General features: G+C 36.9%; 1 protein-coding gene across 1 annotated transcript; it reads right to left on the reverse strand.

The window, feature by feature from the left end:
- Positions 1 to 4900: 4900 nt before the first annotated feature.
- NEDD1 (NEDD1 gamma-tubulin ring complex targeting factor) lies at positions 4901 to 26149 on the reverse strand (the record flags this gene model as incomplete). The annotated part of the gene is made up of 14 exons (XM_080626922.1): positions 4901 to 5031; positions 5723 to 5789; positions 6638 to 6794; positions 7076 to 7232; positions 8231 to 8454; positions 8912 to 8959; positions 9153 to 9275; positions 12350 to 12533; positions 14090 to 14291; positions 15489 to 15718; positions 20982 to 21122; positions 22501 to 22617; positions 24034 to 24128; positions 26014 to 26149. 14 exons carry the CDS (start codon positions 26147 to 26149, stop codon positions 4927 to 4929), a joined length of 1986 nt encoding a protein of 661 aa, XP_080483048.1. The 3' UTR covers positions 4901 to 4926.

The raw sequence follows: 26149 nt of genomic DNA on the forward strand, positions 1-26149 counted from the left end.
GGATAAAGTGGTTCCGTGATTGATAAGGAAGTTTAGCGATGAGCACTGGAACAGCATAAACCCAGAATTGTTTAAGTTTAGAAGCTATGAAATTAGGGGGACAATCCCATCTACTTAGCCCAAAACTTTCAAGAAAGTATTAATTGTGTTGGTTTGCCCTAAATTTTGATTGGCGGGTCTGAGACCCTATGAAAATATGAAGAACTTGCTCTTCAGAAAACAGCTCACCCTCTGCAATATGGTAATCATAAAAAATAACTCTGGGCGGACACCTCTTGGTATTCAGCCATTCTGGTAAGTAGTGCTATAGTAATGCAACTGAGCGCTAGTATTTATTTATAGCACTAATTTTTAAAACTAATTCTGAAACACTTCTGCCCTGTATTAGCTACTATACGTGTTTTTGTAACCTGCAAAGGCACTTGTATGTAAATAACCTGCATAGGAAATTGTGTTCTTTTCTCAAGTGTCCTTTTCTTGGTGTAATTTGTTTCCTTTGCCATTACTCAGAGGACAAGTAGGGAGGAAGAGACTAAATCAGAATTATCACTCTTGCAAAATAATAGGCTGCAAGAGCATTGTCTCAGAAATTTCCATATAGTGACACAACTTTGTAGCATAAGAAATTGGATGGGAACCATAATAAGTTTCAATTGCATGAGCCTTGGTATTTTTAGCAAGAGTGAGAAGGCAGATGATGAATTCAAGAGAGGCACAGTGACTATTTGTGCTGTGACTTGCTGCGACCTCTTGGAACTAAAGGAGAACAATATTCTGCTAATAAGGACAGCAGAAGTTTCTACAGCTCAAACAGATTTCACATGATCCTCAGAAGTACAGTGGCAGTTTTAAACTCCGACCAAAGGCATTTGTGTCTACAGCTAGGCCAGTGACTGTGTGGGACAGCAGCCAACACAAAGCTGGGAAGCTGTCTCTGAGAACTGCTAATGCTAGTACATACTGGAGAGTGGGTGCATTAGGACGCTGATCAGCCCATTTTGGAGCCCCAATCCAGACACGAAGTTCTGATATGGTGGAGCCCCAGAACACCATAGGTGTTACTGTTCATGCTGCACCAGCTTTTGGAGACCGCAACTGCTTCAAGATGGGCAAAGTCCAGAAAAAGAAGGAGCAGTCATCATGCCACCAAACATCTCCAGTCCTTATAGAGATGAAAGAAGAACACTTTCTACTTGAGTTTAGGTCAGAATGTTTTAAGCACCAGTGAGGCTAAGGAGTAAGTACCAGCAGTCTACACTTCCCTTTGTTTTAGTCACTGGTTGTCTAAATCCACGTGAAGAGGGAATAACCTGAAAGTTTCCACAGATTTAGTGTCAGTTTCCAAGCTTACTCTCAAATCTGAGGTGCCTTCTGGACTAAGAATAATTTTTCTTCGTCTTCGTCTCATAAAGATGCTCTTGAAAAGCCAGTTTATCATATGCACTGCCTTCCCCAAAAAGCTTATCAGTTTATTTTTAAAATAGTAGGTATGTGTTCTAACCACAGGCTGGCTTTCCACAGGATGAAAACATCTCCTATGAACCCATAAGTAAAAGTGACTATTTAACAGAAAGTGTTATTGGCAACTGCTGCAGACACTGTACTAGGTATGATGGATCACTGTCCACACCTGCATGATTATTTCTCATGGCTTAGTCCCACAAATATGTCACTGAGCTAAAAAGGATGGATTTACAATGACTTTTGAAATATTCATTGAATGTGATTCCACTGTTGTGTTTCCTTGCCTTACAGCTGTGCCAATCACAAGTATGAAAACAGGAACTGTCAGAAGACAGGTAGGGCCTGTACTTTCTTTTCTGCAGAGAGAGGTGCAGACTCACAGCTGATTTCACAGTTCATCTTGAAAACACGTCAGATTTTATTCTTGTCCCTCTAGCCTTGTATCTTATCTTTGCCAGTGCCTGGCACAGGATGCTCAAGGAAGCATATGAGATTCTTTCCCCAGTTTGTTCTTAAGAGAATTTGTTTCTTTGCTTCCCTAGGATGCTGTGCAAGAGGCAATGTAAAAATGGCCATATTGAGCCCAATCAGAAGGTGCAGCTCTTGACACACACCAGTAGCACTCACAGACACATGTAAAATGGTGGGCAAGCATATTACATGTCACCTGTCAGTCATAAGCATGCATCAAGTATCAGATCTGTTATTTCTGTATCCAAATTATCTGTGACTTTTTTTCATCTTAAGGTTTAGTACCCAGAGTTATACAGGAACTCTAGTTTGGCAATGCAGTCTGTACAGCACTTTCTTTCTTTTTGGACGTCCTGTTGCTTGTATAGAAGGGGCAGTGAGCAACTTCCAAATTCATCCAGAAGTTAAGTGTTAGGAAGATGTAGGATCTCTAACTCACCAGGAGCTTGGGAGACAAGATTAACCTCCCAACATTATTCATTAAACATTTGTTTTTAGCTGTGAACATGATCTCTGTCACGGCTGTAACAGTTGCCAAGTTGGAAAGGGGAACTGTACATCTGCTCTTTACTACAAAAGCATGAGGTAATATGAACATTCAGTGAAAATGATTTGATGCCCTACGTGAACCCATAGAGGCAGAAATTACTGAAGAATTTTAGGTAGATCATTACATATTCATGGATCAGGCTTATGCCTGCTAAGGTAGAACAATTCCAATATAGATTATTCTCCTTAAGTAGGTCACCACAGCATTTTTTTTCTCAAAAAGGTTAAAACAAGCTTTATTTCAACATACAAATCAGATTTTGTACAAGGCAAAACCTACCCGTACAGTGGTAGGCATAATGGGTCTCCACCTGGCATGTGTAGCTACCTGCACTACAGCAATCCTGGGATATGGAAAAAAGCCCTAAAAATCTGTTTTAAAAGGCAGAAATATCTCATTTTAATCACTCTTGCTATACTCACCTCCATCTGGGGATTAAGAAAAACATACAGTTCTGAGTCAAGAAAACAAATTATCTACAAGCCAAATACCCAAGATACATGTCTGATTCCCTGCTGTTATCTGGGTATACTCACAAGAGCACTTGGGGAACAAATCAAGAGAAGCATATATGTGAGGTTTACTTCATTAGCACTGCAAAGTGTGTAGAAGAATGGTAAGATATTTCTGCTGCCTTCAACTACTATTGTTTTCATGAATTGTATGGTCAATGTGTCAAGCTTACACATCCTAGGATCTTATAAAACAAAGTTCTCCACACTGTGTGTTAAGTTACTAAAAAAATTTTTACATATTTTGCTTCCTTTCACTATGAAGTTAGATGTGATACAGAAATATTTTAAAAGCTTATAAAAGCAGTAGAACTGCAAACATTTCGAGTCCTGTCCCTAATATTAAAGGCTACTTGAACACTCTTATTTTGCTACAAGATTGTATTTGTCATTAAATGACATGAAAAAAGGAACAGTCTCTTTTTTAGAAAAAGTTAAAAAAAGAGGAAAGGAATACATAGGGTTTGGGTTTTTTAAGTTTTACAACATATAAAAATAAGTTACACTATATGTTATGGCTTTCTCATTTAGTAGAAGAGTGCCATCATGGACTTAAGCACTAGATGTTGTAACTAATTAACTCACCATGTTCTCAGACTTTCCTGGTTCTGAGTTTTGATTGTGTGAAAAGAAAACAAAATACTGTGAAAATTCAGAAGCCTCCAGAACAATTTAAATAGCACGAAGCACTTGTAGGAGTCGCTCAGAGAAATTTTTAATATAAATTAAAATTAATGTTTAATTTTTAAAATTAATTTAAAATTGAAGTTTTAATTTAATCTCTTGGCACAAATGAAGGCCAAGCAAAACCTCCCATGAACTTCAGCAGTTTCAGAACTTCATACTGAGCTTCATTTCAGAACTGTTTACACGCAAGTATGATACCATTACGCTACTGAAGTAATGACTTCTCCTTAAGGTTTGTTACGTTAATCATACAACTGAGATACTGGTTAGATTTGGTATGCAGCTATCACAAAAAGGCTACAATTATGCTAAACCAAGAAGAGGCAAAACTGCAACACAGCTGCTCAATATTGTGTTGCCCACTATGAATAAAAAGGAAGCAGGAGAGGGCCCAAAAGATGCTCAAGTCAGAAACTGAAAGACTGCATCTACACAATGGTATATTAGTAACGGCTAAGTATAGTTACATGTGGAAGTGTAAAGCTGCAGTCACATTGGACAAGCTATAACAAATAAACGTAAATAAAAACAATTCTAGTTTCATTGCTAAAGCTGTAACAAAAATCTCAGTGTGTAGTGAAAGCCATATTTGCAACAATAAAGTTTACAGCAGACATGCACAAATTTCAGTCATACGAATATAATAAGAAAGATCATAGCACTGAATCCGGGAATATTTTCTAGCTTTAGTTTTACTCAGGATAAAAGTTACCAGTTGCATAAAGTTAACCAAATACTGTACTTTCCACCTCCTTACAAACAAGGCTCCATATCATGCAGAAGATGAGCTTTCTTTCCCCTTTTTCTCCAAGAAAACTATCCGAAAGGCAAGCTACAGTGATTGTTTCTGACGGCAGTAAAACAAAGAAGCAGCTAGAAAAGTACATATAGCCAAAAATTCTTACAGAAAAGGCATCCGTCCTGGTTTGATTTTGTTTGTAAAAAGGCACTTCACATATTGCTAGAACTCTGATAATGTACTTATCCTTTTAGTTTTTCTGTTAGAAGGCTGTATTTCCAGGTGGTTAGCATGAGTATGCAAACGTTCTTTTTACAGTGTTTATCAGTTACAATTTTTATAATTACATGTAGTATCTTGCACCATTTATTTAGAAAAAAAAGACTCACGTTCAAAATAATAGCAGGTCTTCATACAATACTTCAGTGATGACAGATGATCTGTCATAAGCAACACACCACCTGTAGTGAGTTCATGCTAATAAAATTAGCAGTGTAAATCTTTCAGAAATGAGTCCTCAGTCTTCTGTTTTCCTCTCGTAGTCTCTCAATTTCAGCTACTAAGCTTTCATTTACAGAATATCTTTCAAGTAAAGCATGCATTTCATTCTAGAGAAAAGAAAAAGGTCCCAAATCAGTAGCTATCAAGTTAATTATTCGTTTTACCCTACCCATTTTCATATCCCTTTTGAAAATTAAATAATGTAGTAACACTGTTCTTTAAAAATTTTGCTAAGAAAAGTTAAGATTTTTTTTTTTATACTGACATACAGTATTTTGATCATTTATACATTAGTGAATGTTTTATCAAAGGATATTTTGCACTTCTTCTGGATGAGAATCAACTAATAGAGATTCCATTAAAATGTTCAGTACCCAGACAAGGTCTTTGTAATGCAGATCAAAAGAACAAAGATTCATAAAAAGGTGAAGCTAAAGACCACAGTTCAGTATGCAATGCAGTACCTATAAGTAAGCTTTCTATTTGAATTCCATCCCTCTTCCTTACTCCAGCTGTTAGTCCTTTCAAAATGACAGCTGAATTTGTCTCCCTTTTGTCTTTTTATAACTCCTGAAATATGGAATTCATGGTAACTACCCAATGCATATGCTCCCTTTATTTATCAAGCATAAAACAGTTTAACAGATTCCAGTTCACAGTTTCTTCCTCCTTCACATCCAATCCTCCCTTTCTTGTTTGTAATGAGAAAATCTGATTTTCAGTTTTAAGAAGTTGGCATGCCTTGGTATTACTAAAATGAAAACTGAATGCATTTCCCGTCATGCTGTTTATACGTACCAACTGCACATGGAATTGCTTGATCATCTCCACTTGCAAATTCACAATATCTCGATGGCATGCTTCTCTGGGGGAAGAATTGCAAAAGGTCAACACAGGGGATTTTTAGTATACTATATTCTTATTTCAAGATATTTAAAAGTATTCAATGTATTTTTCTGTTGGCAGACACAGAACAGCCATAGCACACAGACCTACTAAGCTAGTTTTACATTGCTTTTTGTCATCAAGACAGCAATACTTCCCCTGCCCAGCAATCCTTTTCCCCTCCATCATCTCAGTCAACATACTTCACCTTAAAACATGTGTTAGCCAATGATCCCCTAGATATAGCTCCCTCAACAGCTCCACCTGCCTCAAACTCCACTCTAAATCCATGCTAATTTGGCTTACTTCTTTCATGACAAGTGTATCTACAAACATCAAGTAATATGACACCATCATTTGCCACACATTGTTAAATCTAAAACTTCACCAGTAAAAACACACACAGTATTTTACTTTATACATGCCAAGCTAACAACAATCATAGCCAATACAAGTCAACTGTCTAGATCAAACTCTTCACAGTGCCAAATTTAAGAGAAACTTTTCCTGCTCGGACCAGGTATGAGTGGGGAGGGAAAGAAATCAGCACGATGTTTCATGAAGGCAGTAAGGGCCTTGTTATGCAGATAAATTTACCACCCAAAAATTATTCAGACACTCATTCTGAAAACATGTTAGCAAAGCCATGCATTAACTGCCTTCAGAGACAGCAGTTTAATCAGTCAACAGAGCTAGATTTCTGAGATTAGGGCTATTAACGGTTTCATTTTCTAATGCAAGTAGAAATTTCTTAAAGCAGATGCTCAAATTATCTTACAAACAAAGCATGCCACTGAAAACAAAAATATCCTGCATAAATACCAGTACCTGAGGTCATCCATTGTTTCTTGTATCATATTCTGAATGAAGTTTATTTGGAATGATGTCAGAGGTGCATTTGGTCTGCTACTCCCTATATTTTCTGCTATTTTTTCTGACAATGAACTTGCAATTCCAGCAGCGACTGGTGATGTTATCTTTGGACCTTTACAATTAAACATAAATAAATGTTTAAAACAAACAAACAAACAAATCAGTGTAATGGAGTACCAGATTTTTTATTTATCTTGAGGCTTGTCAGTATTTTATCTCAAATATTACTTAGTAAAAAAAAAAAAAAAAGAAAATAGATTTAGACTGAGTCTTTTCAGAGGCAACTACAGATATTCTAGGAGGTCTAACTGGATTTAAAGAAGCAGCAACATCGGATGTTCTGTTTTCACGCTAAGGCCATTTTATCAGGTTTCATATCAGTTTACAACTTACTTGTTGAGGTAGTACCATTTACTGGTAGATCATACACAGGATGGGCCTGAATATTCTTCACTGGTCTCTCATTTGTATCAGGAGTCTTTACAGCAGTGAATGATGGTGGAGGACTTAAAGTTACAGATTCTGCACTTGATGAACTCGATTGTGAAAGCTGACCCTAAAAATAAAAGCAACAATAAAAAAATGCTAACTCTGCTTATTACAATTACCTAATTGCACTTGAAGACTTTGTTTTCAGAAATGCACTTGCAAATGTTTTTAAGAACTTACTCACAAATACATGCTTTTCATTTTCTAACAAGACATCTTAAAAATGGATTGCTAAAATATTCAAAATTGCCTCAAATGCACACAGACAGAAAAAAGCACAAAAGGCAGGGGCCTATTAATTTTCGTATCAAACATTCTGTGGAGATATTATAAACATCATTCCTAGCCAACTCAGACTTCTCCAAAGTGATGCAAAAGAAGGTAGGGTCTTTGCAGAAGCGTATCAAAGATATCTTAGATGCCGATAGGGAAAGAAAAGGGTGGAATTGACCTAATAAACAACAATCATACTGGTGCAACCAACTAGTGGTCATTCTTGACCTACAAGACCTTCTTGGTCTATAAGAAATCTACAGGGGGACTTTCTACAAGTGGAGATGGCTTTAAACTGGAAGAGGGTAGATTTAGATTAGATATAAGGAAAAAATTCTTCACTATGAGGGTGGTGAGACACTGGCACAGGTTGCCCAGAGAAGTTGTACCTGCCCCATCCCTGCCGGTGTTCAAGGCCTGGTTGGATGGGGCTTTGAGCAATCTGCTCTAATAGAAGGTGTCCCTGCCTGTGGCAGAGGTTTAGAACTAGATGAGCTTTAAGGCCCCTGCCAACCAAATCATTCTATGATTTTCTAGAAAAATAAAAATATTCTTCAGGCTAGCCCAGTTTTGTTTCATATAAACTCTTGTAACCTGAGCATACATTTATCTTCCTCTGCTGAAGGCCAACACACTCAAACTGCACAACATTTTACAGATCTGTCACTAGCGTGACCAGAATCACAAAACAAGGTTAGACAGGACAGTATTACAGAATTTTCCTTCAAGTCATAGTATTCTGTGAAGTTTCTAAAAAGATCACATATAGGCATTAAAATAGCATACCTGCTTTAAGAGTTCTTTAGATTCCTGTTTTCCAAGACTTATTTTCTTTGTGTCTGCCTCTGGATGTTCTTCTTCTTCTTTAATTGTAGGCCCTACAAGTGCATGTAATGGGCTGGACCGTATTCCTTGTGCACTGCTGCCCACAGGGTTTCTTTTTACCGGAAAGGCAGCGGTGAGATGTGGGAGAAAATCCACACCCAAAATGTAGGACTGAAAATCCACACCTGAAATGAAGAAGGAATGGTGAAACACATAGGTGAAAAAAACAAACACACAGCTAAATCAATCCCACAATTAAAACACCTGCACACCCACAAAAAAAACCCAACAAAACAACAATAAAATCACCCAAAATGCACCCCACAGAAACTAAAGTCTTATATCCAACTTATGCTTTCACTATCTGTATGAAAGTAATAAACCAAGAGAAGCCTCTGTATATCACTATAAATTGCATAAAGGAAAACCAGAATCATTTTAGGATTCTACTCTTCATTTCCTGTTAACATGTTGTGTCTTAGCACTTCACTGTGTTAGACAATTTACAGAAAAATTCAGTTTTTTCAGTGTCTGCACTGTTTGCTTATTTTCAATGGTAGAACAAAACCAGCATGTAAGAACTAGCATAGGCCTTCAAAGGCCTATCACTATCAAAGAAAAATATACTGAAAGTATATTTACCATCTCCTTTTCCTTGAGGATCTTCATTCACTTTGTTTGCAATAATATCTACAAAATATCAGAACACAGACAAATTGTTTATAAAACAAAGCCTACACCAATATTCACATCATTGCATTGAGTTCATAATCAAAGACAAATCAAAATACCAAATAGGTACAGTGGCCAGTAACACACAACGTCAAAATGTCATGATATACGTAGATGAATGATGTGGGAGATTTCAGTATTAACAACTCACCATCTCTGATTGGAGAAAACACATCTCCTAAACTACTTCGACTGACATTAATATTATCAGCACTTTTCCCATGATCTGTTTCTTTAGATGGAATCACATCCAAGCTGCAACTATGCGGAAAGCCTTAAAAGGACAATAACAGTCAGTTAGTAATTGATATTTGCCAAAAATAACAAGAGTTATCGCTAAACAATCTCACAGCAATCACGATGCCTGGTAAGTGCAAAAAGCACATTAGAGCCTTCTACAGATTCCAGTTAGAGGGTCAACTTTAACTTCCTCATTTGGGCTGTCAACAAAGATGAACATAACTAAAAGTTACGATACTTATTAACAGAAATAAGATAGTCACATTCCTGTCCTCTTTAAGGGAGACAGTTGCCAAACTGAATAATGCACTCATTTTCAGATAAATCTACATGATGGATGCAGCAAATTTAGGGTCTATCAGGTGAAATGAAAACTGGTGAATGCACCTTCTGCTAAGAAGGTAACCACAATCAAATTACCAAAATTTAAATTTATTCTACAAGAAATTTGCTTCACTGGGGCCGTTAAGCATTCTAAAGGGAAATTCTATGAAACATCTATTTTAGAGTTTACCTGATGTTACGATATTCTCTGCTTATATCTAATACTAGCAAATTGGAGTGAGGTTACAGTTATAGACAAAAGAAACCTGTTCCTAGACCTTTCCCCATCCACTCTCAAGCTCCATTCCTGACTCAATCAGGAAAGGAATAAAAAGTTAGCTTTTCTATGCATGGTTGAAGAGTGGTTGGACTAGATGATCTTTTGAGGTCCCTTCCAACCCTTGGGACTCTGTGATTCTGTGGCAGTCATCTGAAGAATGGAAGCATATCTGAGGTCCAAAAATAAGCTTAAAAATTATTCAAACTACAGTTTTTACATGAAGAAGTGAACTGAACCACTAAGGTAACCATCTAAATCACTTTCACAATTTAGTATGTTTGAAAACCAGATCAGGACTGTAAGCAAGCTATGCTGCCATCACCAAACTGCTAAATCAAAAAGTGCCTAGGTTTTGCTTGTATAAGATAAGAACTGGGTAATGAGCATTTGTGCTACGCAATACATAAATATATGTCCTGTAAATAAGTCACCTGTACATACAAAAGCTTTATTTTGTGCGTACTTTAATAAAATAAATTAATAAACCATCATTCATAAAACCTTTCTATATATATAGAGTAGTATAGGTGTATGTATACTTCTTCATACTACTTTTTCAAGTGATCAAAATGTGACTTTGTGGATGACTACAATTAAGCATGTCCAAGTATTCACATAAACTGGAACATGAGACAGGTTTAAGGTTTCATTTTTAAATGCATTAATATGTCACATTTTCCACACCTTCATATATGTCAGTTGTGACGTAGGACTGCACTTGCTAGTGCAAGTTAAATAGGAAGTTAAACTAGAAGTGTAGTATCAACCTGTGCCAACATCTACAGAGGATCTACATGGAAAAAGCGTAATATAAAATAGGGCAAAATGTCTTTCGTATATTTTTACCCAGTAAATCTAAACATAGTAAGCGCCTAAACCAGAGGATGGCTACCACACACACAGAACCACAGAACATCAGGAATTGGAAGGGATCTCAAAAGATCATCTAGTCCAATCCCCCTGCCGTAGCAGGAACACCTAGATGAGGTTACACAGGAAGGCGTCCAGGCGAGTTTTGAATGTCTCCAAAGAAGGAGACTCCACAACCTCCCTGGGCAGCCTGTTCCAGTTAAACAGAAGTTTATGGGAAGCCAACTCAAAGTACATCCAAACTTCTCATCACATTCTGACTTCATTTATACTTTTGTACTTATAAATAACCTGGGGCTTTTTATCACAGATATTTTACAGCTGTCTGAAGAGTTGGTTTTTTGTTTTAAATATGCTGTCAACTTGCTTAACCAAATGCCCCTTATTTCTCCAAAGTTAAAGCCCATAATCAGGGTCTAGAAGAGCTTTCACAGAACAGTTTGTGATCCCTCATCCATTACCATTTTTAAGTATAAAGACTCCATCTTCTGAAGTACACAGAGGTCTTTACTTCTAGTGAACACTCAGTTCAATGAAAAATATCTGCTTTACTTGGTGAGCCTTTATTTTTTTAAAATATTTATATATTATGCATGGTCCTGCTAAGAGGTAACAGCTATTACATCGTCAAAGACAGATAACAAAACATAGATTTTAACAGAAATCAAATTTTACACACCATTCAGTAGTGTTGATTAGTAACACTTCTTGTATACATAGGAAGCATTCTACTTCACTTCGTACTTCACTGCATACCCAAGGGGAGTCATTAATACAAGTCTCTATGGACTGCAGTGGCTTATTGCCTAGTTACTGTTGCTGAATGTATTTCTTCTTATTTGAAAAGCAGAGGGTAAAAGTGTTGTTGCATTAAAATGGTTTGAAGATTTTCTTTTTCCAAGAATCAAACTAACAGGGTAACTGATATGACCAGAATTGAACTCAGAACTCCTGAATTCAATAAAATTTTAAGAATATATTTCACACAGTGGCAGAAATTTAGAATAATGCTCAGAATTCTTGTAAAGAACTTGTTAATTTCAGAAGCATAAATAGCAAGTACGGTTATACAACTAATCATACTTGCAACTATATTTAACATCTTTCCTACCATGTGATATTGGAGTCATGCCTCACACAAAAATACAGTTCAGTTCTCACTTGGATTTTTAGACTAGGTTTCTTTTTCCCTGTGCTTTGTTTGGTTGACTTTTTTAGATAAGACCTGTTACTCCTGCTTATTAATAGAATTACAATTCATTAGCCCAGTATTCCATACAAAAAAGTACATCAAAAAATACATCATGTACATAAACAATCTACAGGAAGTCAGAATGCAAGAGAGCCCCACAATATTACCACAGTTTTCTCCTTTAAATACATACTTCAAGTCCAGAATTCTAGACTTCACATGTCTAAAGCTTGAAGTAGCTCCCAATTCACTTCCCACAGTCTCATAGTCTGTTTAACACAGCAGGAGACAGAAAAGAAGGTGCGGATGCACATGCAGTTCCTTCAAATAAATGCCCTTCCCTCAATGAATTTTGCATACTGTAATGGTCAAGGTACAAAATACTCCTTCCACCTTCTACATTATGCCTAATATTATTGTAAGAGCAGGAAGAGGACACTACCTGTTTTCTCCGGAAGAACCTCTCCTCCCTTATTCTCTTTTGGCAGTGTCACAGATGAAACTGTTGCTGACGCCTGAGAAGCAACGTTTTTTATACCAGTATTTTGAACTCCTCCAAGATTACTACCAGCTTTGACTTCTATTTTTTTGGATACAGGTTTATTTGAAGAACTCGTAAGGTTAGACTGGGAAAAAAAAAAAAATAGAACAAAGAGAAGTTATTATTCCTTCAGCTAAAAGTAAAAATATAAGCGATTATTTCTCCTTCAAAATACTAAAAAAAACCAAACCCAACCCTCAGTTCAAGTTGCAAAGGCTGCCTAGGAGATATTCCTTTACAAATATTTAAAAAAGTATCTTAATGTGATTTCAAAGAACATGGGAAACATCTGTATTATTATTTGAATACTGTGTGGACCTGCAAAAGAATAGCAACAGAACTTAAGGTAACAATGCAGTGTCCTGGCATGAGCCAATTTTGATCCTAGGTTTAGGGATAAGAGGTTAAAAAAAAAAAAAAAAAAACAAACCACAAACACCAAAAAACCCCCAAACAAATTACATTATTAAGGGCTCTAAATTGCAAAGGAATAGTGCTGTGCTTTAAGCCCAGCTGGTAACTCAAAGTCATGCAGTCGCTTGCTCACTCCCCTCCTTCTTCTCCCACTGCTCCCAATAGGATGGGGAGGAAAATCAGAAGAATATAAATCTTATGGGTTAATACCAGTAACTAAGGTATAATACAAAACTACTACTAACACCAGCAATAATAATAATGAGAGGGAAAGAGGGGAAAAAATAAAGAAGGGAAAAAAAAAAACCCAAACAATAAACAAGTTATGCACAACACAATTGCTCACCACCCGCCGATCGATACTCAGCCCAACCTGAGCAGCAATCTGGGCCTTCTGGGTAACTCCCCCCAGTTTATATACTAGGCATGACATGCTATGGTATGGAACACCCCTTTGGCTAGTTTGGATCTCTCTCCTTCCTCCCAGCTACCTGTGCCCCTCCTTGCTGGCAGAGCATGAGACTGAAGCGTCCTTGATTAAGGTAAGCATTACTGAGCAACAACTAAAAACATCTGTGTGTTATCAGCAGTGTTCTCAAACTAAAGTCGAAAACACAACACTGCACCAGCTACTAAGAAGAAGAAAAACAACAGTTATGGCTGAACCAAGGACAAACAGTCAGCCACTTGCAGTAAGTGTGCTAGAAGAGAAGAACTTCCTTCAAAGGTTCTCCACTGAATGGGCAGTGGGATTTCTGGCTACAGTAGAACCTAATTAAGTCTTGGAAGAACCTTTTAAGCCTTCTCTATTATTTAATCAACTTTACTACATATTTATGCCTGCAAAAGACCATATATAAGACCATGCAAAATACCTGAAGGAGATGCATGTCTTCCTCTTAAGTGGAAGGGCCACCGTACTACTGCCTACGAATGAGTCTAAGGTGCCGCAAACCAATCTGCAATGGCAGCATATTCACACCAGCAAATTCAAGACTAAAGTTTCACTCGGTGAAGACAGAATGGGGTGGGGGGAAATTCCAAATGAAAAAAATTTAAAATGGCACTGAAGACCAAGCATTTTACTATTTCTGCATTGGTGTGAACCACTTTTGTTGGCATCATTAATGCTTAGAAGTGGAATGCTAATATTTTCTTTTAGAATTTAAACTTACACTTAACTTTCATTAATCTACATATTGACCGATAAAAAGGAAAGGTTTTTACCTTGGAAAAAGTGCTACTGAACTGAAGACGTATGCATTTCACACAGCCTTTGTGAGCAATAACTGTTTTCACTGGTGATGTCAGTTGTCTTAAGTCATACTGGCAGATTTTTCCCCGGGAACATCCTATAGCCAAAGTAGTACCATCAGGCATGAAGTCTACTGTTGTCAGAGGAAAATCAGCTACTATTGTTGTCAGTAACCTTCAAATAGGAGAAAGGACAGGATAAAGAAGCTTTTAGAGTTCAAAAGTTAGACTTTTCAAAACAGAATATCTAAAAATAAAATAAAACAAAAGCATTCATAATTCAGCTACAGGTCAGTAGTTGCATTTATCTAGTGCCAAGTAAATTCAGGGAAATACCTTACGGAACAGTGGATTAGGCTTATACTATACATTCCTGTTTAACAAATTAAAGACTGCATGTACCCCCGGAAAATTCCACTAGGACAGGATCAAACTGCCTTCACAACAGCAGCTCTGACACCAACATGATTTACTGTCACAATTTTAAGCAGCAATCATACTATATACATCCTTTATCTTCCCAAGCCTACATTCTCTAACCTTCCCACAACTCTAGGAACAACTTTAGGTCGTAGTTTGCCTAGGAGCTAGACTCTTGCTTTTATTCAGCTAGAGTGAAAGCACAACTCGCACTAGAACCATGAAACCCCTTGTCCTACCCTCTTATTACACAGTCCCATCACTTATACCCCATGCTTCCTTCTTTTCAAACCAATACTCTATTTATTATCTATAAATACCATATTTAAGGGAATAATTATTCACTGTGAGAGTGGTGAGACGTTGGAACAGGTTGCCCAGGAAAGTTCTGGCTGCCCTATCCCTGGACGTGTTCAGCAGACTGGACAGGGCTTTTCGGCAACCTTGTCTAGTTGAAGGTGTCTTTGCTCATGGCAGGGAGGCGGAACTAGATGATCTTTAAGGTCCCTTCCAAACCAAACCATTCTATGATTCTATAATATTTAAGGATTGCTATCTCAGCAACTCTGTGCACCACGGTTGTGTCTTCCATCTTGAAGGAGAAAAGCAGACAAACTAAGCTCACGGGCACGAAGGTCCTCACAAGCTGTAATGCCCCTTACAGAAGCTATTTGCTCTGCATCAACAAGAAAAGCCCACACACAAGCACTGCAGAGTGGTCACTTGTATGCAGCACCTCAATTAGTTGCCATATGCCTTGGGATTTTTTTAATTGTTTATCTGGGGGGGTTGTCTGTTTGGTTTTTAAATAAAAATGCAGTATGCCAACCATTTCAACCATTCTGAATATGGTCTGAATTGAATGTTTCATTTCATAGTTAGGCACGCCTTTTCATTTCACAAAAAGCAAAAAAGGACCCTTCCAAAATCAAAAGGTCTTTAAAATACTCACTTTTTACTTGAAGTGTCATAGAGAATAATTCTTTTATCCAAACCTACAGTTACAAGCAGCAGCTTATTGACTGGAGAAAAGCAGATTTCTGAAGCTGGTGCTTTATGAGCATTTTCAAAATTATGATATGGGTTCTGGCTATTTACATCCCACAGAGTTACATTTCCACTGTCAGAAACACTGCCCAGCAAGGATTTCTTAAAGGACGAATATTTCAAGTGTCGAACAGGCTGTAAAACAGACATAAAAAATTAAGTGGAGTAACATTATTAACTCCATACTAGATTATTTTCTAAACACACAAACACATTAGAAATACAGATGGTACATTAAGTTAAAGTAGTTCAGAATGGCTGGCCACTCCAAAAAATAAAATGTGTTTTTAAAAAAATCATTTTTCATTACTATGCCGCTTTGGCTGTTAGAGGGGCAGATATTTTTTTTTTCCCCTTGTACCATTATGGGGTACTATACGAGCTGATCAGCAAAACGAATGACAAGGTTAAAAAAAAACCAAAACCACAAACTTCTAGAAAAGTTTCTTGATTTTTCATCAAGTATCATGCCATCACACACACTACAAAATAACCCACACCACATCTAAAATTAGAGAAGTGAAAAGCTACGTTATTTTACTGATTAGTCTCCTGCCAAGAATGTTAAGCTTAATTCCCTTCCGCTGATTTTAAGTACTTGATACAAGCCAATTAGATAAGACAGATTCCAGAGTTACACATGTAGATCCTGTAGAAGAACAGACTTTTGCGTGTTTTATCACATGCAGCCCTGCTATCCCAGAACCATATAATTTAGGACCTTACCTTGCCTTTCAGAAGCAGGCAAGCATTTTGTTTACACCATATTGGTTCAGAGGATGTTTCAGAAACTCAATGCTCTAATACTAATTTACAATACTTAATTTCCAGATTAATTTTATTTATGACCCGTTTGCACCAATTCACTCCTGTGCCAATAATGCCCTTACACTTAAATTGCTTCCAAACTCCCCAGTGTTGCTTTTTCCTGTTTTAATAAACATCGACACCTCACCTTCTTTCAGGCTTTATTCCACTATATGCAATATATGCAAGACACAGCCTCCAAAGACTGTTTTTCAGTACCATCAGTCTCTTCACAGCTCTCACTGTCTGTATCTTTCTTGCATATGGACAACCAAAATCTTACATGATTCTCAAAACATTTTGCTATTGCCTTAGCAAAGGCAGTAATACTTCCTCCATTTTGTTCTGTAAATACCTATCCCAACATATCCTAGACTGCATTTTCTTTGTTGTGATTCAGTCTGTTCTGGTTGCTCATTGCCATTTTACGATCAAGCAGCCCGAGCCCTTCTTTCTCTTGGGACTTTTCAAATCCTAGTCTAATAAGAAAAGCCTCAATGGTGATGTCTCAATTTTTATACTGTGATAGTTGTTCCCATGTATATTATTTCAATCCTTTATGGACACTGACACAATCCTCTCTTATGGACAATATCTTCCATTCATCATATCTCATCAGAGCTCTACTTCTCTGTCATAACCATTGCTGAAAACATTAAACAAGATTAGCTGCTGCTAACCTGAACAAATATTTTCTTTCAATATTACATACTGTCTTCTTTCCTACAGCCTATTTCTTACCCCTCCTCGATCCTTTTCTAACCTACATCCTCTTCTCACAAGGCACTTAATCAAGGCTCTACTCAAGTCCAGCCAGATGAGAGATGTTACATTTTATTTGTCTGAAAATGCTCTCAGAAAGCTATTATGTTATTCCAGTATAGACCACACCACAATGCACTGTACTGGATTTTATCCTATTTCTCTCTTTAACTGGAGATGTGTTGGCTCATATGCCTCCAACATAGCACTTGTACTGCATGTCTCACTGGAAGCCTATTTGCTCCACAAAGCAGCACCCTCAACTGCATATTCAAATAAGACAGAATATGACTATTTATAATCAATATGGTCCTCCACTGGACATGGAGACATTTTTATTAGCATTTTCAGTTTGTTTCCATTAAAAAAGGAAACACAGAGTGACTCAGGAATAACAGCTTCAATTATGTACATGATTTACATGGCAAACATGCCTGTCCCTCACAGTTCTCTCAATTCTTCACCTCCAAATACCTTCCTTACTGCCCTCTGGCATTCGCTCATGTTCTATTTTCTCACTCCTCTGTCCTCTTGCCCACCAAGATTACTTTCTCCAGCTATCCTCAAGCCTCCCTTACTATCCTGCCAAGTCTCCCATTTCCTTTTCTCATTTCCCCTTTTAATCTCATAGGCCCAAGGCAAGTTCTCCATTCTCTTTCATATACATACCTTCCCATTTTACCTCTGTTCCCCACTTCCCATTGAAGTCACAGTGTTTCCTCAGAGCAGCTTAAAACTTTATTTCAGGTTGCCAATGTAGGAGATGTAAGGAAGCTCCTACTCACTCCTCACTTTTACTGAATTAGGTTAGCAACGAACTTCACTTGCAACAATGCAATTTCTAGATCAGACTCATGGAACAGAGGTGCTTAAATCTGAGTACACTTTTATGAGACAGTCAAATGCATCCCTGACTATGCTACATGTTGAAGTTTCAAACTCCTGCCCTGACAGCTGAAAGAAGGCATGAAAGAACTTCATCTCTGAAAGGCTGCTTGACAAGACCAAGCCAAAACATTTCATCTCCCAAAAGCAAGTCAATTAATTTGAAGTTTTATCTTTAAGCTTCACAATCAAACAGCCAAATGAGGAACAGTGCACTTCAGAAAATAGTTGGCCCATTGCTGAGAAGAACTTTTTCACCACTGGGAAACAAGCAAAAAGCCCAAAGTTAAACCAAGTGGTCTAGCATCATTAACTACCTTATTTAAAGATAGTATAGTTTCTTAATCTCCTTTATACCTTACTGAGCCTTGTGAGAAAGCAGATGTAAATACAGTTGATACTTTTCAAGCTTTTTCAAGATACTTTTTAAAGCTATTTCACTGTATGGAGTGATCAAAACTCATCACACTTCTTTACAAATTAGCCAGCTGTTCAAACAACTGAACTAAATCCTGTTGCTAGGAGAATACCACCAGGCAGTGAAGACTTGAGCAAACATGTTTCAAAACAAACCTTAATTCATCCTCACAACAGCAAGCGGATAAGAATCTGGTAGTCTAAATAAATACCAACAGCAAAGACAAATTATGGGATTTGCAAACAACTCTGTGCAAGAACTCAACTCTAATAAAGCACAAAGATGTTTCTAAATCAAAATCAGTTAAGAGAATATAGGCCAATGCTCATATGAAAAGAAAATTGTTTAAAGTCACAGAAAGCACTGCAACCTTGGGCTATTCTACTACTTTTAGAGTGTATCCAATATCAGAAATTAACTGGCAAGGAAACTACATCCCATCATGGTGAATCAAACACAGACAAGCTAAATTTTGTAAGGTTACTTTGACCTCACATTCCCCAATTGTAAATAGAAGTTACTAGGGAGAGGTGACCCTTACTAAGCCAGATAGCTAGTGCCAGGATCAAACAGGACAATACACTGTGTATCTACTCAAGATTACTCTTAGAAAACTGGGCCCCTGAACTATAAATCAAGTAAAGGCTTTTTCAATCTAACAGAACTACACTAGTCTTCAGATATTTGCTTCAGTGCACAATTAACCCTGAAATTCTTTACAAGTACCAATTAAACCCCCAAACAAAAAATAAAGGTATTTTTGCACATAAGAAGAAAGATAATTTTTAGGATATAAAATAAGCTGATAAACTGGGACATCCAAGCAGCCATCTCGTTACAGAATTACAGCTCAATTCCATTTTAAATTAAGACTGCAATCAAAGAACTGCTCCCCTTTAGAAAATGTTATAGACCCTTTCAGAAGTGAACAGTAGCTCTGTGCTTGCAATTACTTTGATTTAAAACTTCAAATATCTTTATCCATCTTAAAGGTCACTCAGCTTTGCAGTAGGCCTCTTGATTTCATCTACCAAAATAGCTACTCATTGCATCACTTAATCACTTTTTGGTGGAAAGAGTCAAATATATCAAACAGGTTGATGTAAATCATCCTCATAAGAATGTCTTAATTTTCAAATTGACTAGCAGCATAGTCCCTGCTCTGGATACTCATCTCAGCCACGTAATCCCACCATGGATTTCCCTGTAGCTCCTGCCTCGTCTTCACATATTTCATAAGATCATAACAATCCAATCAGAAAAATGAACCGACTACACAGATGGATTTTTAAGATCAAAGCAAGTATGAAGTACAATTTTGCTTCAATATAAGTATGAGACTGGTGATGGATCAAAGACACTGCAGCACCTAAGAGCAGAGAGAGTTTGAATTTAACAGAGATTTTTCAACAGAAAGTATACCACAATTCCCATGATGCTATAAAGTTGTAAGAGATTTTTCACCGAGTTAATACTGTTCATGCTAGACAGGAGAGGAATTTAACTTCACACTCTATCTGTAATCGAGGACCGAAAAAGCTGTTGCAGTAACAGAAAATGAGTAAGTCTAAACTTCAGTACTCCCTGTGACATTAAAGGTCACGTTTAGGACCAAAGCGATGTTTCTGTATCCCCTAGGCAGCTCCTACCTCTGTAAAAATGACTTGGTAATAAAATATAAATAAATAGAAAGTAAAAGAATGCCTAGAACATAAACATTTGGCTGTGCCTAAGACAACATTCAGACTAAGAACACACTGAAACTTCTGATGGGACAACACAGCTCATTTACTACCGCAGGTGCTCTTACATCAAGGGAATTCCCTTAATGACATCCAATAATTCTCCAGTATCTTTTGAGCCTGCAAAAAGAAATTGCAGTGTAAAACCCCACCAAAGCCCTTAAGTAGTACACATGCTTTGTGTTTATCTTTTGCACAGTTTTCCTTCAAATTACTTGTCCAAAATCTTACCTAAACACCTAAGTAGGTAATATAAAATCTCATTGCTTTTCTCTTTGAGCATCTGTGCAATTTTAATCTCCAAATTAAATGAATTTATTATTTCCAAATGCAAGCTTATATTCATCCCTACTATACAGATGTCTCGTTCAATTGTAAATCTTATTACTTTGGGTAAGTCAGAACCCAATCTATGTGGCCTCTGTTCTTTGCAACAACATATATTAAGTCATGCACTGAAATCCTGCTTTGGTTTGTAAAGCTGTTTTTCATTCAGTTCTAAAATATGTAGAAGTTTGTTCTTGAGGAACCAGAGTCTACAAAGTAAAATTTGCTGTAACCTATATATAAGTAAAGATACTTGAGAAATTTGCATTTCAATGTTGACTATAATTGAAGACTAGAATATACACAATGGTCTGGTTTTCCCTTTCCGTAATGCACTCTTGAAAATTAAAAGGAAACAGATTAACAAATCTCAAAAGCTCTTGATATGTACTTTCAATTTCTAAACACTGTGAATTAAGGCTTCATACCTGAAAAGAGCTTAATACAGATAGCCTACCTGACGGCTGCCATAACCAAAGGGAGTACTTGATAAATTGGTGGTAACACTGTGTAGGATAATTTCACCACTCAAAGATCCAGAGGCAATGTAGCTATCATTCCAGTTATATGTAATACACGTGACTTCATCTTTATGATCCTGTGGGGGAGCAAGGTTAGAAGGAGATGGTTAAAGACATTCAGGATAACCATATTTCTTCCTAATCTGTGCTTTTGCAGAAAAACTTCAAGCTTGATGGGTTTTTTTTCTGATAATCTGTAACATTCAAAAAGATTAAGAGTTATTATGGAATAACCCAGGAAACAGCAGCAGAACATACTGAAGATCAACCATTACATTTTAACTGTTTGTTTTCAGAAGATTGTTCTAATAAATTAGTAAAGATGATGCTGTAATTATATATGATACTTCAATAGGACAACCACAGAGATATCTATGGCACATCATTAATGTTATTATAAAAGTAAAGTCTTCCAGAAACCAGTGATCTCTGAATAAATTTTCTGTTAATCTGGTGTACTACTGCCAGCTTTCCCTTCCATCACTTTTTAGTATTAACACATATTATTTACCAAATAGCTTTTCAATATAGTCATTTGCAATGATGACACTGTGTTTACTGAATATACAGGGGAAGACAATCAAGTACTTTTAGCCCAAAAAGGAGAAGAAGATATTTAAAGTATTGTATTAGCTGGTTAGTAGTTTTGTTTCAAACTGTAAAAGTCCAGGGGGAAAAAAAATAAATAAATAAATCAAAGCTAAAGTATTATAGCCTCTTTAAACAAGGAGAGCAAATCATCTACTGAAGGCATCATGAAAATATACTAGACCATCCTAAGTTTTGTGCATCATAACAAGGTTTTAAAGAATTCATACTGGATTGGTTAGAAGATGACAACCATGTCCCAGTTTTGCATAACATTAGTTCTACTACTGTGTTCTACCAATACGAAAGTGTTGTCTGGTTTGATAATACCAGAAACAGCAATTACCTGAAATGCTGCCCTTAGAAAAGATCCTCATCAGAGAATATCAATACAAATTTCCAAAAATAAAATGCCAATTCTTAAAATTTAAACATACATTATTATAGAATTCTGCTCTGTAGACATCAAGTTAAGAATGCTTGTTAAACTTAGTATTATACAGCACATAAAGAACTTAAACAGGAGAAACATAGGTGAGATATAAGAAAGAAATTCTTTATTGTGAGAGTGGTGAGGCACTGAAACAGGTTGCCCAGAGAAGCTGTGACTATCCCTTCCTTGGCAGTGTTCAAAGCCAGGTTGGATGGGGCTTTAAGCAACCTGGTCTAGTGGAAGGTGTCCCCTCCCAACCCAAACCATTCTATGATTCTCTAAGAACACAAAATTGAACAAGACATTTAATGTGTGCTTGCTCCCATCTATGAACCTGATCCTCCAGATACATGACTTAGATAAAGCATATTTTTTACAACTGGCAGCAAAACCTGAAGTTATGAAAGCAACAGTGCTTCCTTAGCCAAACTTACCTTAAGGCTACGGTAAACCTTCCTGGATTTCAGATCCCAGATATTAACTGTGTTATCAAGACCTCCACTTACAATATATGAAGAACTATTATTTAAGCTTACACATGTCTGGTTTGCCTGATAGAGAAGGGAAAAAAAAAAAAAAGTATGTTAAAGATAATTAAGGGGTTTATCAAGCCTCTTTAAACACACAGGTGATTTGTGTTTTCTTCTTCATTAACACAAATAGTCCCACTGGCCAACAGTCCTATCGGTACACTACAGCCACTTCCTATCAAAAAGCATTTAAAATGCAGTCCAGTTTGGACATAAGTTTAATATACTTTAAGATCTAAATAAATTAATTAATAAACTCTTATTTTCCTGTTTCAACTTTTTAGCACCTTTTCCATCAATATGCATTTTCCCTTTAAATTACAGCCCCCTAAAGTGCAATCATAAGACTTCTACTCCAATATAGAGTCTTAAAAAGAAAATGCTAAGTTACAAAAAAGAAAAAACATAAAAAGAAATTGCCTCCCTAAAAGAAAATCAAAAAGTTGTCTAAGTCATGTACTTCACATTCCCTAAACATTACAAAGAATATTATAGCAGCAAACCTCATAATTCAATAAAGTGATTCTTTTTAAAACAGCTGAAGTACCAGCTTTTGGAAAAAATGTCAATCTTAATGATAGACCTAGATGGAGGACAAATTATTATGCAGTTCTATCATGTTGAAAATTCACTTTTAAGTTCCTGAGATTTGAGCGAAGAAAACACAAGTCCATCTAATTATTGACATGGAAAAATTGGAAATGATTCCATTAGTAACAGATCAGATTTAGCAAAATCTCCAGGACAAACACTCCACTTTTGAAAGCCTATGCTTCAGCAACCTTAAGGCCAGGTTTGAACACCTTTTCAGAAAGTTTCCAGTCCAAATTAGCATTAGAATAGCTATCCAAAGAGAATAATTAGAATGGTTTAGAACACTATCAAGTCAATCAACTAAACAGTCAAGATACTCTCCTAAAACTAAGTCCACCTTTCTGAAGAATTTTTACTGCCACACTTCCATTTAACAGGGAAAAAAAACCCCACCATAACAGAATTTAACATATTTCCAAAAGCTGGCACATGTACGCCATTAGAACAACCTTTACATAGACTCATGTTTTTATATGTAAAATTCACAGGCATGTGTAATACTGACAATTCAAGTTGGAAAATGCAGCTCAAACTTGGGCTCTGCAGTCACCTACACATCAGATCAAGCCTGGAACACTGGCTGCCTCGTGCTATCACACTGGAGCTCAAAAGGCCAATTCTCCTAACATAAAGCTATACAAGCATCACATGCTATTGTAGAACTGTTATTCCCCCCCATTCATATGTATTTGACTACACACAAGGAGATGTTTTTACATGTGTCATAACTCTAACAATACTAAAATTAAATTGATCCCAATAGGGAGAACAGAGGCAATACAAACAGAATAAAAGGTGGAGTGGGGAAAAAAAAAAACAGGGAGCCGTATAACTCATACTTACTCCTTCGGCTATTTCAAAGAGTGGAACAAGTTTGCTTTTACAGCTTGAAACAACTATTTTATCACCAGCAGCAGAAGCAGTAGCCAGGTATCTATCTTAGTCACAAGTTAAGGATCATAACTGTGTTATACTGGTGATTAATAAAAGCAACAGCGAGTTTCCCTTGCTAAACAGAAGACAGATTGGCTAAACAGTCTAAGGTACTGTACGTTAAAGGGACCTAGAAATAGAAACATAAGGCTGTTTTCCAAGCTTTCATTAGGAAGCTCCTGCATTAACTACAGCCCTTACTTCCCAGTATAAGGCAGAGCAATTTCTTTCAGAGAGAAGAGAAATATTTGACAGGCATTATTTAAGAGCTCTTTACCAGTAAGACACCTTAACCAGCCTACATTTTTGTTTCCCTACCATCCCCCAAGTAAGAGCCCCATTTATCACTAGAGTCCAAAGGAATGTCTAGCAGAGTATGGATTTAAGGAACAGTCCTGTTTGTGACAAACCATATAGTTTCTAAACTACAATGAATGTTTGCTAATTTGTCTCCCTCTGTACTGAGGGAAGAAAAAAAAAATCCCCAAAAGAACATTTTATGATACCAAGTACCTCAAAGTAGTAAGAAAAGCCTTCAACTGCAGAGCATGGAATCTGCCCCTGAACCCACACCAAACAAATTGAGTAATCATTTAGATCTGTTCCCTGTATGTCTCCAGGCCAATGCCCACAGTGATTTTATATTTGCTTATTTAAGAACATACAGGTTAATTGGCTGGATTTAACACCGAAGAACTGGTATGCAGATTACTGCTTCCTATTGCTTTCAACATTTGAAGGCACCATTTTAGCTTACAGAATTATACAGAACCAAAACCAGTGCTTTACCCCTAACAAATTAACAAACATTCAAAAGCATACGGAGTAAGAAACTTCATTGTTTCAGTTTTAAGGGACGAAGAGGAAACTAGGCAGAAAAAAGGATAACAAGACAGACTGTCTATAGCTAAAGTTTATTAAACAATACATATACATATATATATTGCCTCTATGCTTCAATTTCTCTGCAAGCTCCATAGCCAAAACATTCATTTGAGCTCTGATTGTCTAACTTTTTGTTTCATCCATCCACTTACTTGCAGACTTAGAGGACAGATATTCATAACTTGCGGGACTTAACTGTTATGTGCCCGCATCCTGTCCTCCTTTTACATCAAGATCAGACATCACCACCTTTTCCCATGACAGCCATACAAGCTATTCAGCTGATAGCACACCATTTGCATTACTCATATATTCACCTGGCCCCTATCATCATCCTGTAATATGCCTCCAAGACTGAGGTGAAAGGTCTGAACGGACCAGATCCATCCTCACGCATAAATCACCACCATCCTATGAATGTTTTCCTTCACATCCAACACGTTTGGGCTTCCTCTATAAATGCTACAAACAGCACAAAGAAAACCAGTGCCTACGGAGTAAATGGTAAGTATATGCTATCAAAGCCTATCAGAATCAATGAGAAGCTGTTCAAGAACAAACAAACAAACAAAACCTTTCATTACAATTTTCCTTTCTACACTAAGAATAGAATTTCACTACACTAGCAATTGCTTTGTTCAACCTTGTCAGTAAATTAAGCACTGCGTTGAAAGTGAATATTGTAATCAACTACTGAAGAAACAAATGAGTAAGCTTTACAGTTGGTAGGCAATGCAAGCATATCATAATCATTAAAAAAGTGTTAGCCTCCTAAAGGAAAAGAAACTTCTTCAGAAGCACATACCAGCATGAGTTGATTTTGTAAATCACTTCAACAGAGAACCACAACATTTTCTTGACAATATACACAAATCTTTTCATACAAGACTTCAAAACTGCTTCAGGCCTGTGATTCGCAGACACTTTAACAAATGTAATAAATAAGTCAATTAAAGAGATTTTGCAGAACACCCACAAAACTACGGTTCAAACTGTAAAGGATACTATTGCTGGACCAACACAGCGAGCTGACTGGATGTGTGGGGGTATGTGGGTTGAACTGCTCCACCACAGTTAGAGATAAGGAATCCCAAATTTTAATGTCATCTCCTGATGAAGCAAAACGTACGCTTTCTTGCAT

This window comes from Psittacula echo (genome assembly GCF_963264785.1).
Source record: "Psittacula echo genome assembly, chromosome: 1".
Lineage (NCBI taxonomy): Eukaryota > Metazoa > Chordata > Aves > Psittaciformes > Psittacidae > Psittacula > Psittacula echo.